Raw genomic sequence first — 12,926 nt, forward strand, 5'->3', positions numbered from 1 at the left:
TAAATGTCGTGTGGTCTCATCCATCAGATTAGTTAGTGCTTTTTCTGTTTGGTTAGTCGGGGATGGGACTTTCCCAGCTGCTCATCACCGATTTCCTAGTATTTCCCAAAGAAGAGGTACAGAAGGAAAGATTCACTGTGGTGTTGTGTTCTCCCTCAGGGTTTTTGTCTGGCTGGTAGACGGGATAATGTAGGCAGACCTGCTGGCCTGGAGTGGTGACGTAGAAAGTGTGCCTAACGCTTCCTGACCCCGTTAGTCTTCTCAGAAGAAGGCCTAGTTGATGTGTGACGTGGGGCCCGTGCCCCACGGCCCCTGTGGAATGGTCACTTCCTAGCGCTGAGAAACGCAGGGGTCAATCCCACTGAACATCTGCTGTTTGTACTTTTTTTAGGTGCTCAGAATTTTGATGTCATACGACTATCAACTTATAGAACAGCTTGCAAGTTACGATTTGTACAAAAACGATGCAACCGTAAGTCATTTCAGCTAATTTCTATGATAGCTGGATAGTGCACTCAGTAATATAAATAAAAGGTTTTAGTATATTTTAGTCATATTGTAATGTTGGTTGAATTATTTTTGTCTTAAGGGTTTATTAAAATGTAAGCTTTGTCATGGAAAAAACTCATCTTTTACTCTGTGTGTCTCTCAAAATATTTACCAAAATTCAGTAATGTAACTGGTTTTGAGGCTGGCATAGTATTAATGTACTTTAAGTGAAGAAAATTGTTTTCTCCTTCCCACTTGTTTTAAATGATAACTTTTATACAAAATTAATACAATAATCAGCTTCTGGAAGAAAAAATATTTTGATAGAGGCGTAATAAGTTATTTTTCTCGATTAAAATAAATACAGCATGAATCAGCCTTTTCTATAATCACTATGAGAATTACTACTTATAAAATAAATAAAATACATGTGTGTGTAAAATCTTTTTTCTCTTAATTTCCATGAAGATAAACTAACTTATGACAAAATAATTATACTTTTCTCATGTGTGTGTGTATTGATGAAGAACTATTTTGTATAATGGAAAGAACATTAGCTTTAGAATTGGAAAAGCCTGAGTTTTAGTCCTGGTTTTTGGCATTTACTACAAACATGTCTCTGTATATCTAAATACTTCCATCCTACTTTAACTGTTATTCAAAAACCTTAGCATAAAATTCTCTCTGGAGGGTTTACCATGCTGTCCTAGACTGAGGTCTCTGGTTTCCTAAAGCATTGTTTTTCAAATTATGGGTTGTGACTGATTAATGGTTCATGAAATCATTTTGAAGAGCTGTAGCCAGATTTTAAAACATGTAATAGAGAAAAACAGAGAAAGAAAAAAAAAAAGCAGAACACAAATTATGTGGTAAGTCTAAAAGTACTTTGTGAAAAAGTATTTTTTTTATGTATCTAGAAAAATGTGTGTGTGTGTGTTGATTTAAATATATTTCTGTGGGTTGTGGTAAAAAAGTTTGAAAACCACTGTCAGAACAACTACAATTTTAATAATTCTTCCTGTAATTATTTTTGGGAAATAGTAGTCTATGTGTGGAGTGTTGAGAGCCTGAAACCAGTCTACTGGCATTAGTAATGTGCAGTAAAAGATGCATTATTCTGGAAGTTTTATTTTGTTACATATGATTCTTTAATCAGATGGAAATTTTTTGTGTGCGGGTGTACAGTTTAAGCAGGAGCAAAATTTCAGTATTGTCCACATGCATGTTCTATCGTCTCTACACTGTTTATTGAAAAAAAAATTCTTTTTCTTCACTGCCCCAAAATCTTTCTCATACAAATTAGGAGAAATATAAAAGAATGTTCATAGCAGTTTCTGTATATGAGAGGACCTGCTTTTGGACTCTTGTCTTCCACTGGCCTGTTTGTCTATCCTACCAATAGCCACTGTTATAGCTTTATAATAAGTCTTTATTTAATAAATAAATAAATTAATTAATTTTTAAAAAGATTATTTGTTTATTTATTTGACAGAGAGAAATCACAAGTAGATGGAGAGGCAGGCAGAGAGAGAGAGAAAGAGAGGGAAGCAGGCTCCCCGCTGAGCAGAGAGCCCGATGCGGGTCTCGATCCCAGGACCCTGAGATCATGACCTGAGCCGAAGGCAGCGGCCCAACCCACCGAGCCACCCAGGCGCCCTTTTTTTTTTTTTTAAAGGTTTATTCATTTATGGGGCGCCTGGATGGTTCAGTCGTGAAGCAGCTGCCTTCAGCGCAGGTCATGATCCCAGAGTCCTGGGATCGAGCTCCACATTGGGCCCCCTGCTCAGCAGGAAGCCTGCTTCTCCCTCTCCTCCCCATTTGTGCTCTCTCTCGCTATCTCTGTCACTATCTGTGTCTCTCTCTCTCAAATAAATAAATAAAAATAAAATCTAAAAAAAAAGATGTATTCATTTATTTGAGAGAGAGTGAGATTGTGGGGGTCTTGGAGCAGAGAGAGAGGGAGAGAGAGAATCTTAAGCAGACTGTGCTAAGCAGGGAACACAACTCAGGGCTCAATTCCTTTTTTTTTTTTTTAAAGATTTTATTGATTTATTTGACAGGGGGACACAGCAAGAGAGGGAACAGAAGCAGGGGGAGTGGGAGAGGGATCCCAAAACCCTGGGATCATGACCCAAGCCAAAGGCAAACACTTAAGGACTGAGCCACCCAGGTGCCCCTCAGGGCTCAATTCCAACCCTGAGATCATGGCTTGAGCCAGTATCAAGAGTCAGATGCTTAACTGACTGAGCCACCCAGGCGCCCTGCTTTGTAAGTCTTAATATCAGATAGAGCAAGTCTTCCTACTTTGTTCTGTTTTTCTTTTTTAAATTGGCCTTTTACATTTATTTTTATATACATTTTAAAATCTGAATCTTAGTTTCTACTAAAAACAAAATGAAACAACTGCTGGGATTTTTTTCTATCTTTCTTTTTTTAAGTACAATTTACATATAGTAAAATTTATCCTTTTAATGGAGAGCCCTGTGGCATTTTATTGGGACTGCACTGAATCTATAGGTTAAGTTGGGGAGAACCAACGTATTTCCAGTTTGAGATTACCTCCTATGAACATGGTATATCTCTCTATTTAGGTCTTTAATTTCTGCCAATTATATTTATAGATTTTTTTTCTTTTGGTAGAGATGTTGCACTTCCTCCATTGGATTTATTACTAAATCTTTGATGATTTATGCTACTATTACAAATAGTATTTTAGAATTTCACTTTCTGTTAGTAATGGAAATGCAGTGACTTTTATATCTTGACTTGCATCTAAAATCATTCTAGACTCAAATATCAATTTTAGTAATTTATCTGGAGAATCCGATTTTCTATGTGGAGAATTTTGTCATTTCTGAATAATGACAGTTAAGTTTCTTCATTTCTGAACTCACATGGCTAATTACTGCTTGTTTATATTGGTTAGGACCCAGAGTACAATAGAAATGATGATAGTGGGCATTGTTTTTTTTTTTTCTTTTTTAACCTTAAAAAAAAAAGATGTATTTATTTATTTTAGAGAGAGAGAGCATGATTGTGTGAGCATGCAGAGGGGCAGAGGGAGGGGCAGGGAGAGAATCTGAAGCAGACTCCTGAGCTGCTGAGCACAGAGCCTGACATGGTGCTTGATCTCACGGCCCTGAGATCATGACCTGAGCTGAAATCAAGAATCGGCTGCTTAACTGACTGAGCCACCCAGGCGCCCCATTTCTTTCTTTCTTTTCTTTTTTAAGTTGAAGTATACACAGTGTTATATTTGTTTCACGTATACAGCATAGTGATTCTACCACAGGTGCAGCTACCATCTGTCCCTGTACAGTGTAGTACAGTACCATTGACTGTGTTCCCTGTGCTTTCCTTTGTATTCCCATGACTTATTTATTCCCTAATGAGAAGCCTATATCTCTCATTCCCCTTCTTCCATTTTGTCCATCTCCCTCTCTCTCTCCCTCTGGCAACCACCAGTTTGCTCTCTGTATTTATGCACCTGTTTCTGATTTTTGTTTGTTCTTTTGTTTTATATGTAAGTAAACATACAAGTGGAATCATATGATGTTTGTCTTTCTCTGACTTACTCCACTTAGCGTAATACCCTCTACATCCATCCATGTTGTTGCAAATGGTAAAATCTCATTATTTTTTATGGCTGAATACTATTCCATCCTATATACGTACCACATCCTCTTTACTCATTTGTCTATTGATGGACACTTAGATGCTACGTATTTTGGCTAATGTAAATGAACAATGCAGTAAGCAGACAGGTGCATACATCTTTTCGAGTTAATATCTTCATTTTTTTTAGGCAAATACCCACTAGTGGAATTACTGGTTCGCATGGTAGTTTCACTTTTAATTTTTTAAGGAATCTCCATACTGTTTTCCATAGTTACTATACCAATTTACCTTTGATAGTGGGTATTTCTTATCTTGTTCACAGTATTAGGAAAGACTTTCAACATTCTACTATTAAGTCAAATGTTTGCCACAGTTTTCTATAAATACCCTAATCAGATTAAGGACATTGCCTAGTACTGTGTGTTTCTTCATTTCTGAATGTAAGGTTTATTTGAAAAGTGGTCTTTTTGATGATTTGTAATTTAATCTCATTTTAATCAGAGAGCACGGTTGATATGACTAGAATCCTTTGACATTTGCCAAAATTAGCTTTATGACTCAGAGTAAGTTCAATTTTCACACACACTGTTTGTGTTCTTGAAAGTAGAGCGTATTCTCTAATCACCGGGGGCAGGATTTCATGCAGTGCCTATTACACCTTCTTCGCCGATTGTAATGTTGAATGGTCTGCATCTGCACTCTGTACCTTTGCTCTGTCGCTTACTAAGAGAAATGTGTTAATAGCTCCCACTAAGCTTGTGAATTTATCTCTCTGATGTTCTGTTATGTTTGACAGTATAGCTTTTGTAAGGGAGGCAAGACCTTACCTCTACCTTCTTAGAGTTTCTGAGAGTGAAATTGTTATAAGACAGATTAGCAGAAGAGCACACAGATTTTACATGTGCCTGGGAGCCCCCATAGCAAAGTGAAGACCCGAAGGAGGGATGAGGCCTAAGTGCTGATCTACTAGGGAAGAAGGAGCAGAACTGTGGGAAAGTAACTAAAATATATGGGGAGTCTCAAGGAAGATAAGGATTATTTTAATAAAATCTGTACAGATTTCTCTTGGTCTCGATTCACTGTCTCTGGGAATAAGAATGTTTCTTTCCCCTTGGAATAGGGAAGGCATCTTTCACTTGGGAGTTTATTTCCTGCTTTCAGGAAGAAAAAAGAAGTTCGGCATGAACTTCTTGACACGCTGTTTTTCAGGTGTCAGAATAGCTCAAAATAATCCTTAGGCCAAAGTGGCATATTTTTGGATCTTACTCTGCCACCCTTCACTGCTCTGTCAGATGTAAATAAACAAAAAGGTCTTAACACCTTTCTGATGAATTAGAACTTTTAAATTGTTGATAGTTCATTTTCTTTGTTTTAGTCCACCTGGTTGATATCTGGAACATGATTGAAGCCTTCCGAGACAATGGCCTTAATACACTGGACCATACCACTGAGATCAGTGTGTCCCGCCTCGAAACCGTCATCTCCTCTGTCTACTACCAGCTGAACAAGCGCCTTCCTTCCACTCACCAGATCAGCGTGGAGCAGTCCATCAGCCTCCTCCTCAACTTTATGATTGCTGCATATGACAGGCCAGTGCTTGGCATGCTTCCTGCATTTTAACAATGTTTGTCCCTTAGTCCTGCTTCTTCCAGATTGCCTTGCTGAGGGTTGTCAACTTAAAATCACAGTGACAAGGAAAATTATTCCATATAAGTTCCTTCTAAGGACTGGTTAAATGCCAGAGTGACTCACTGTCCTAGGGCATGTCACATAGTAAGCTTTATAAAATTATGGAGAATCACAACACTGAGACATGTTGTTTGGTCAAATTATAGGTCCCTTAGTGTAGCTGTTCTCTAGCCAGAGAAGTATAGCTAAGCTGTGAATTTGATTATGAGGCTTTCTGTTGGAACTTAAAACTGACCTTTCTTTTCTCTGTAATAGTAAATGCCCCTTGACTCTAGTCTTATTTTCTTCTTGTTATGTTTAGGATACTATTTTAATTTTTTTCAGTGCAGAACATTGTATTTACACCTTATAACCCTGGATGAAAATTATTTGAATGTACTCCAAATTAAAACAGAAATGATTTGCTGTATTTGTATTCATGGAGAATGAAGTTGGTGTTATAAGAAACAAAAAGAAATCATAAGTGACGGAGCTACAAAGTAATGTTTATATTCCAGGAAGCAAGAGTTTAGATTTTTGATTTCTGCTATATTGTTGATCATCCAGTTTGGATCGGTGAATTCTTTCTGCTTCATTTTTTCTCTCTCTATAGACTATTTTGATTTTATACATTTGTGAAATGTTTTTCATTACACTTTATAATATTGAAGACTCTGAATTAATTGTAAAAGTCTGCAGGTGTCAAAGCCAAATCACAGTGTAGGCACTCACTAAATTCACATTTTTATTTTTATTATTTATTTATTTATTTAAAGATTTTATTTATTTATCTGACAGAGACACAGCGAGAGAGGGAACACAAGTTAAGGGGAATATGAGAGGGAGAAGCAGGCTTCCCACTGAGTAGGGAGCCTGATGCAGGGTTCGATCCCAGCACCCTGAGATCATGACCTGAACCAAAGGTAGATGCTTAAGCAACTGAGCCAACCAGGCACCCCAGGAAATTTGAAATTCTAAAACAAAAATCCACATGAGACATAAGTTCCAGAACTTGAATGTCAGTTTTTTAGTAATTTAGACTAGTGAATCCCTAAGGTTAATTTTATACTGTTCAAGGAATGAGTCTTTTGATCCAAAGACCTTAGTAAAAATGGTTATTCTGTGGTGAATAAGCAGCACCTTATCACGACGCTAATTCACTGAGTAAATCACTTCAGGGTTGTACAACACAGATCAATCCAATAAACAATTTTTTTTACTAAATCAGAGATAAAAGTCATCTTACTGTAAAAAAAATCTTACTGTTTAAAAAAAAGTCACCTTACTATTTAAAAGAGATTATAAACTTTGATTCCATGCTCATGTCAAGTAAGTTAAATACTATGGCTAAGGAAGGAAGGAGAAGGAAGAGCAAAGAGAGAGTAAGAGACAATAGGAAGACCAAACTTAGGAGTCGAAGGTGCAGAGGAGTCCTGGGACGTGGTCACAGACACCTGGACACATCCAGATAGAGACAAAGGAAAAGAATAAGCAAACAGTAAGTTATATGAAGAAAGGTCAGTAGAGCAGCACACCATAGAAAATTAGGGGGAAAACAAAACAAACAAAACAAAACTGAAAAAAGATGAGTGAGTTAAGAAGAGGAAGGACAGTAGTATGTCAGTGGTGAATTTGGTAATTCTCATGTCATACTGTATTGAAAACTTTGGCCACGGGCATCAGAATCAATCCTCACATCATTGCTAACCTCGAACTCTTACATATATGATAATATCTTATTTGTTCTTCAGTAATTTGAAATTGGCTTTCATGTACTGGTAAAATGAAAGGATCTGGTTATTGGAATTTTATTTTTGAAAATTATAGCATTTTGTTTTGAAACATTTCAAATATTAGTCTATTCATTGGCCTCTATTAGGCTCGTGAGTCCCTTTGATATGTAGAGTATCTAGTTATTAATTTTAATTAGTCTTCTTGGGATTTTGTATTTCATAATTCTTGAGTTAAAGTTTGAATGCAACAATTATTTAATTATTCTTAAGTCCCCTAACCTCTAAATTCACAGTCAAATTTTTAGCTAGGTTGTTTCCTGGTTATTATGGATTATAAGACTATAAAACTATAGTGAGAAACAAATAGGATCTAGACTTTCTCCCTCAAGTATGTATTTCATTAGGAATTAACTTATTTTAATGCCAAGGATTTAAAATATTTTACATTTGACAACTAAAAACACAGAGAACAATACTATAAGCCTCTCTGTGGAGGACTTCAGTAAAAGATACGAAGAATAGTCAAAACATCGGGTAGCCTCATTTCCTTCCTGCTGGGCCCCCAAAATGACAGGATCGGTAGTCATGTGGTCTGGTCCGAAGGTATGACAGGCGATGCTATGATCAACTGTTTCTTCTTCTTCTTTTTTAAAATATTTTATTTATTTGACAGACGGAGATCACAAGTGGGCAGGGAGGCAGGCAGAAAAGAGGAGGAAGCAGACTCCCTGCAGAGCAGAGAGCCCGATGTGGGGCTCCGTCCCAGGAGCCTGGGATCATGACATGAGCTGAAGGCAGAGGCTTTAACCCACTGAGCCACCCAGGTGCCCCCGTTTCTTCTTTTTTTAAGAAGAAGGGTATTGGGGGCGCCTGGGTGGCTCAGTGGGTTAAAGCCTTTGCCTTTGGCTCAGGTCATGATCTCAGGGTCCTGGGATCGAGAGGGCATCAGGCTCTCTGCTCAGCGGGGAGCCTGCTTCCTCCTCTCTTTCTGCCTGCCTCCCTGCCCACTTGTGATCTCTGTCAAATAAATAAATAAAATCTTAAAAAAAAGAAAAAAAAGAAGGATATTGAAATTCCCAGGATGAGGGACAGGAAATCTCCTTACCCTTCTCCCCTGGAGCCAATTTCATTGTTCAGGGCTCGTGATTCGCGGACTCCCCGTTCCACCCGACGTCTGCGTGGGGTCGGTGTCTTTCTTGCCGAAGGTAGGGAACCTGCTCTCGTGGGCTGCTGCGGCCACCGGAAGAGGGGCTCCCCTCGCCGAGGGGCCCGGAGGCGGGCCAGCGCTCCGTCTTGCCGGCGTCAGAGCTCTGGCTTCGGTTCTTCTCTTCGTAGCAGGTGGTTTTGGCCCCCTCTTCTATCTGCTTAGTCCTTTTGCTACTTGGGAAATGCCCGCTTCCCCTTTCCCGTCGAGGGACCGGAGAGAGCCGGCTTCTCTCAACACCAGACGGAGGCGTCCGAGTCTCCTTCCAGGAACGCGCGTTTGGGCCATGCGTGTGTCGGCGTTACGCTTTTGAGCTCAAACGGATCAGGGTTTGTGTCTCTGGAGCAGAGGGTGATTGAATTCTCGCCCTCATGGCTCGTTGCCTCCCGGTGGGCGTGGTCGGACTGGCTGTGAGGGAGACGGTCGCGTGTCCCCCTGGGAACTCTTTGCAGTGCGTCACCAACCTGTGGCTCCCTTTCCTGTCAAATGGGCCCCGCTCTCCGTCCGGCTCCCAAGATCTGAAACCTGTAAGACTCAGTAGGACCCTGCCTTCTTCCTCCTCCTTCCTCCTCACGTCCATGCCGGTTACCAAGGTCTGTCACTTCTACGTCTTGAATCTCGATTCCTGGTGCATCTCTCCGGCCCCACAACTACTGCCCAGCCCAACCTCTTCTGCCTGAGCTGCTGGCGGGGCCTCTAACCCATCTTTCGGCTTGTGCTTTCTTCCCCCGTCCGTCCTTAGAAATAATAAACATCGTGAGCTGCACTATCTAACCTGGGAACTTGACCATGCGCAGTAACTTACTCTGTCTCTCTTGTTCCATCCCACTGACCGACACGTAACCAAGGTGAACCGAATTCTGATTTTGTGTTAGCATGTTCTTGCTTCTTAAAGAACAGTTTTTTCCACATAGACATTAGCACAGTATTGTTTAATTGTAATTATTTTTGCTAATTGTAAAAAGAAAGTCATGCTGTCTGTATTATGACCTGACTTTCTTTATGCGATAATAGCTTTTCCAGATTTGTTCAAGCTGCCTGCAGCTCTAGTTCAGTTATTTTCACATTTGCATAACACTCTGTTGTGTTACTCTACATTCTGTGTTCTCTGGGTTCTGGTTCTGAGAAACAACACGATCTGGCATGTTCTCATTTGTGTGTCCTGGTACATGCGTACAGGTGTTCAAAATTGCTCTCTTGGTCCTAACCAAGGAATGGAGTTGCTCATTGGTGGGGGAGGTGCATGAGATTCAGCTTTAGAGGACAGGGTCAAATTATTTGAACAAACTGTACCCATGCCTGAGAGATCCTCTTGATCCACATTGTTTCTGTAAGCCTTACAGTTGTCAGACTTTTCGGTTTTTGCTAAGTGACATCTCACTATTGTTTGATTTGCATTTTCTTGCTTCTCGAGCATGTCTTTGTGTGTACCTTGGCCAAATATATTACTTCTGTGAAGTGCCTGTGTGGTCTTTTGCCCACTCTGGTGTGTTGTTTCTTCTTCCTGTCGTGGTTATAGGGGTTCCTTAGAGCCTCCAGGTAGCAGCCCTTTCTTGCTTATCTGTGCTGTACATATCTTCTCTTTGTAGCTCAACTTTTTACTTTTCTTAGTATATGTCTTTCATAAAATGTTTACTTTTTTAAGTTATTTTTTGATTTTTATTTTTTTGGGGAAGGTGGGGTCAGGCAGGGGGAGAGACAGAGAATCGTAAGTAGGCTGCACACTCAGTGTAGAGCCCAGTGTAGGGCTTGATCTCATGACCGTGAGATTATGACCTGACATGAATTCAAGAGTCAGGCGCTTAACCGACGGTGCCACCCAGGTATCTCTCTTAAAATGTTTCCTCATGAGAAACTTCAAATATATACAAACATAGAAAGACTATTATAATAAAACTCAAGGCATCTGTCACTCAGCTTCGGTAATTACAGTACATCATTGATCTTATTTCATCTGTGTCCTCAGGCTCTTCCCCTCCCCCCACCCCCTTTCCTTGGCTTCTTTTGAAACAAACTCAAGTGTCATTATTTCATGTGCAAATATTCTAATGCACACATTCTGTGCACATAGTGTGCACATATTCTGTTTTATAATACTATTCCTCCCCCCACCCCAGGTTTTTGCTCTAAGAAATAATAGTGCTTGGTATGTAGTGAAATTAGACTTTAAATGGAACAAACCTATAAAAAATCTTACATCTAATGAAACTAGGTTTGGATAAAATCTTCAAAATATATCATTGTTGAATATGTCAGTGGAAGGCACAAGGTTATTGTTTATCATCTAAAATAACACTTAGTATAAAATGCTGTTGCTACTTAGAACAATCTAAAGACTTCTTTGGTGTAAAGAGTTTTATGTGTATAATTTAGGATGGGTCAATATGGAAAAATTTGCTGTGTAGTTTGGAAATACGGCTAAGAACTATTTTTGAATCTTGCTTTAGCAACTTAATTTGGGTATATTTAAAATTTCCATAAGTTTCTCTTAATACTAGATGCTAAAAAGAAAACTGTATACAAAAAGCAAAACTAAACAATTTCATTTTTTTTTAAGATTTTATTTATTTGACAGACAGAGATCACAAGTAGGCAGAGAGGCAGGCAGAGAGAGGAGGAAGCAGTCTCCCTGCTGAGCAGAGACCCCCCCCCCCCACCAATTGGGGGCTCGATCCCAGGACCCTGGGACCACGACCCGATCTGAAGGCAGAGGCTTCAACCCACTGAGCCACCCAGGCGCCCCAACAATTTCATTTTAAATAAGTAATTGTACTCCTTAAATTCTGAATATACCCAGCTAGCATATTGTGGAATGGACGTTGCTAAAGAAAAAATATTAGGTAACAGTCTTCCTCATTAGTGATTTTTAAACAAAACTATAATATCCTGGGAGGCACAAATACTTCCTGTATTTATGTACAGTGTTTGCTCTTATCTCTGCTCGTGGTCAAGTACAGTAGGAGAGAGTCGGGCTGAGAGGAAAGAGATGGACGCCCACAGCAGCAGCACATCTCGCTCTTACGAGGATGGAAGTGCAGCATTTTTAGGAAATTTCCAGGGGCTGATGGGGAATGAGGTGTACGGGTTTGGATGTTTTAAAAAGGTGAAGTCCTGGGGCGCCTGGGTAGCTCAGTGGGTTAAAGCCTCTACCTTCGGCTCAGGTCATGATCCCAGGGTCCTGGGATCGAGCCCCGCATTGGGCTCTCTGCTCGGCGGGGAGCCTGCTTCCTCCTCTCTCTGCCTGCTTCTCTGCCTGCTTGTGATCTCTGTCTGTCAAATAAATAAATAAAATCTTAAAAAAAAATAAATAAAAAGGTGAAGTCCTAAGGGGAAAACTAGTGTAAAATGGAGAGAAACAGCCACCGGGGTGGAGGAGGAGGAGGGCAGGCCCCTGCCTACTCGCATCCCCTATGCCGCTGTGTGGCTGTCCTGTGGTGTCTTGTCCTGTCACCACCGTAGTCCCAGGACTGGGTGGCAGGATTATTCAGGGACCCAAACTGAGTGAACTTGAAGTTCACTTATTACTCTTCCCATCACTGACTCTTTATTTTGTAGTTTTTCTTTCAAGAGAAGTCAGGCATTCATGCTAATTTTCAAAGAATCTTCTTGATTTCAGGATTGCAGACCTGCAAAAGGGCTTCACCATTAGTTACTATTTCAGAGAAAAAAATTCTTTTTGCTTATTATTTTGGCCTTATCTTACTGTTTCCTTTTAACACTTTATTTTTTTTTAAGAAAAGGCAAGAAAGGGCACACTTTTTCTGAGTGTGACTTTTTCCTTGCCTTTGTTTCTCTCTCAAAGTGAGGAGAGAGGTAGTAACAGAGACTTCTCTAGTCCATTCGGTACCTCCCAAATAATCTGAATAAGACACTATTTTCATCACGTAACTTCCCACCTCAAGAACCTTGCAAAGCTCCCTGTGGTTTTTGAATGAGATTCCTACTCCTCACTGCTAATGGCATCAGTCCTTAATTCCCTGCTCATACCAAGCTGTAAATAAGCTACTTGAGGCACTTTTCCCAATTTTTCCAACATGACATACTCATTTCTCCCTCTAAGCATACACACACAGCCAACCCCCACCCCGCTCGAGTTTTTACCTACTGTGTAGCCTTAAAATCACCAACCCCATTTTCATTCCTTAGATGACATACAGCATTCATCTGTATCATTATTTTGACCTTAAATTATAAAATGCTCTGAACTGCTTCAT

General features: G+C 39.9%; 1 protein-coding gene across 10 annotated transcripts in view; it reads left to right on the top strand.

Moving 5' to 3' along the window:
• DTNB (dystrobrevin beta) overlaps positions 1 to 12,926 on the top strand; it is a 233,701-nt gene that overhangs the window by 37,676 nt on the left and 183,099 nt on the right. For all 10 annotated transcript variants that reach the window (XM_032353117.1, XM_032353118.1, XM_032353127.1 and 7 more), the window contains 2 exons: positions 392 to 472; positions 5,483 to 5,696. In XM_032353117.1, coding sequence (XP_032209008.1) covers positions 392 to 472; positions 5,483 to 5,696 — 295 coding nt within the window. The remainder of the gene's footprint in view (positions 1 to 391; positions 473 to 5,482; positions 5,697 to 12,926) is intronic.

This window comes from Mustela erminea, chromosome 7, assembly GCF_009829155.1.
Source record: "Mustela erminea isolate mMusErm1 chromosome 7, mMusErm1.Pri, whole genome shotgun sequence".
NCBI classification, from domain to species: Eukaryota; Metazoa; Chordata; class Mammalia; order Carnivora; family Mustelidae; genus Mustela; species Mustela erminea.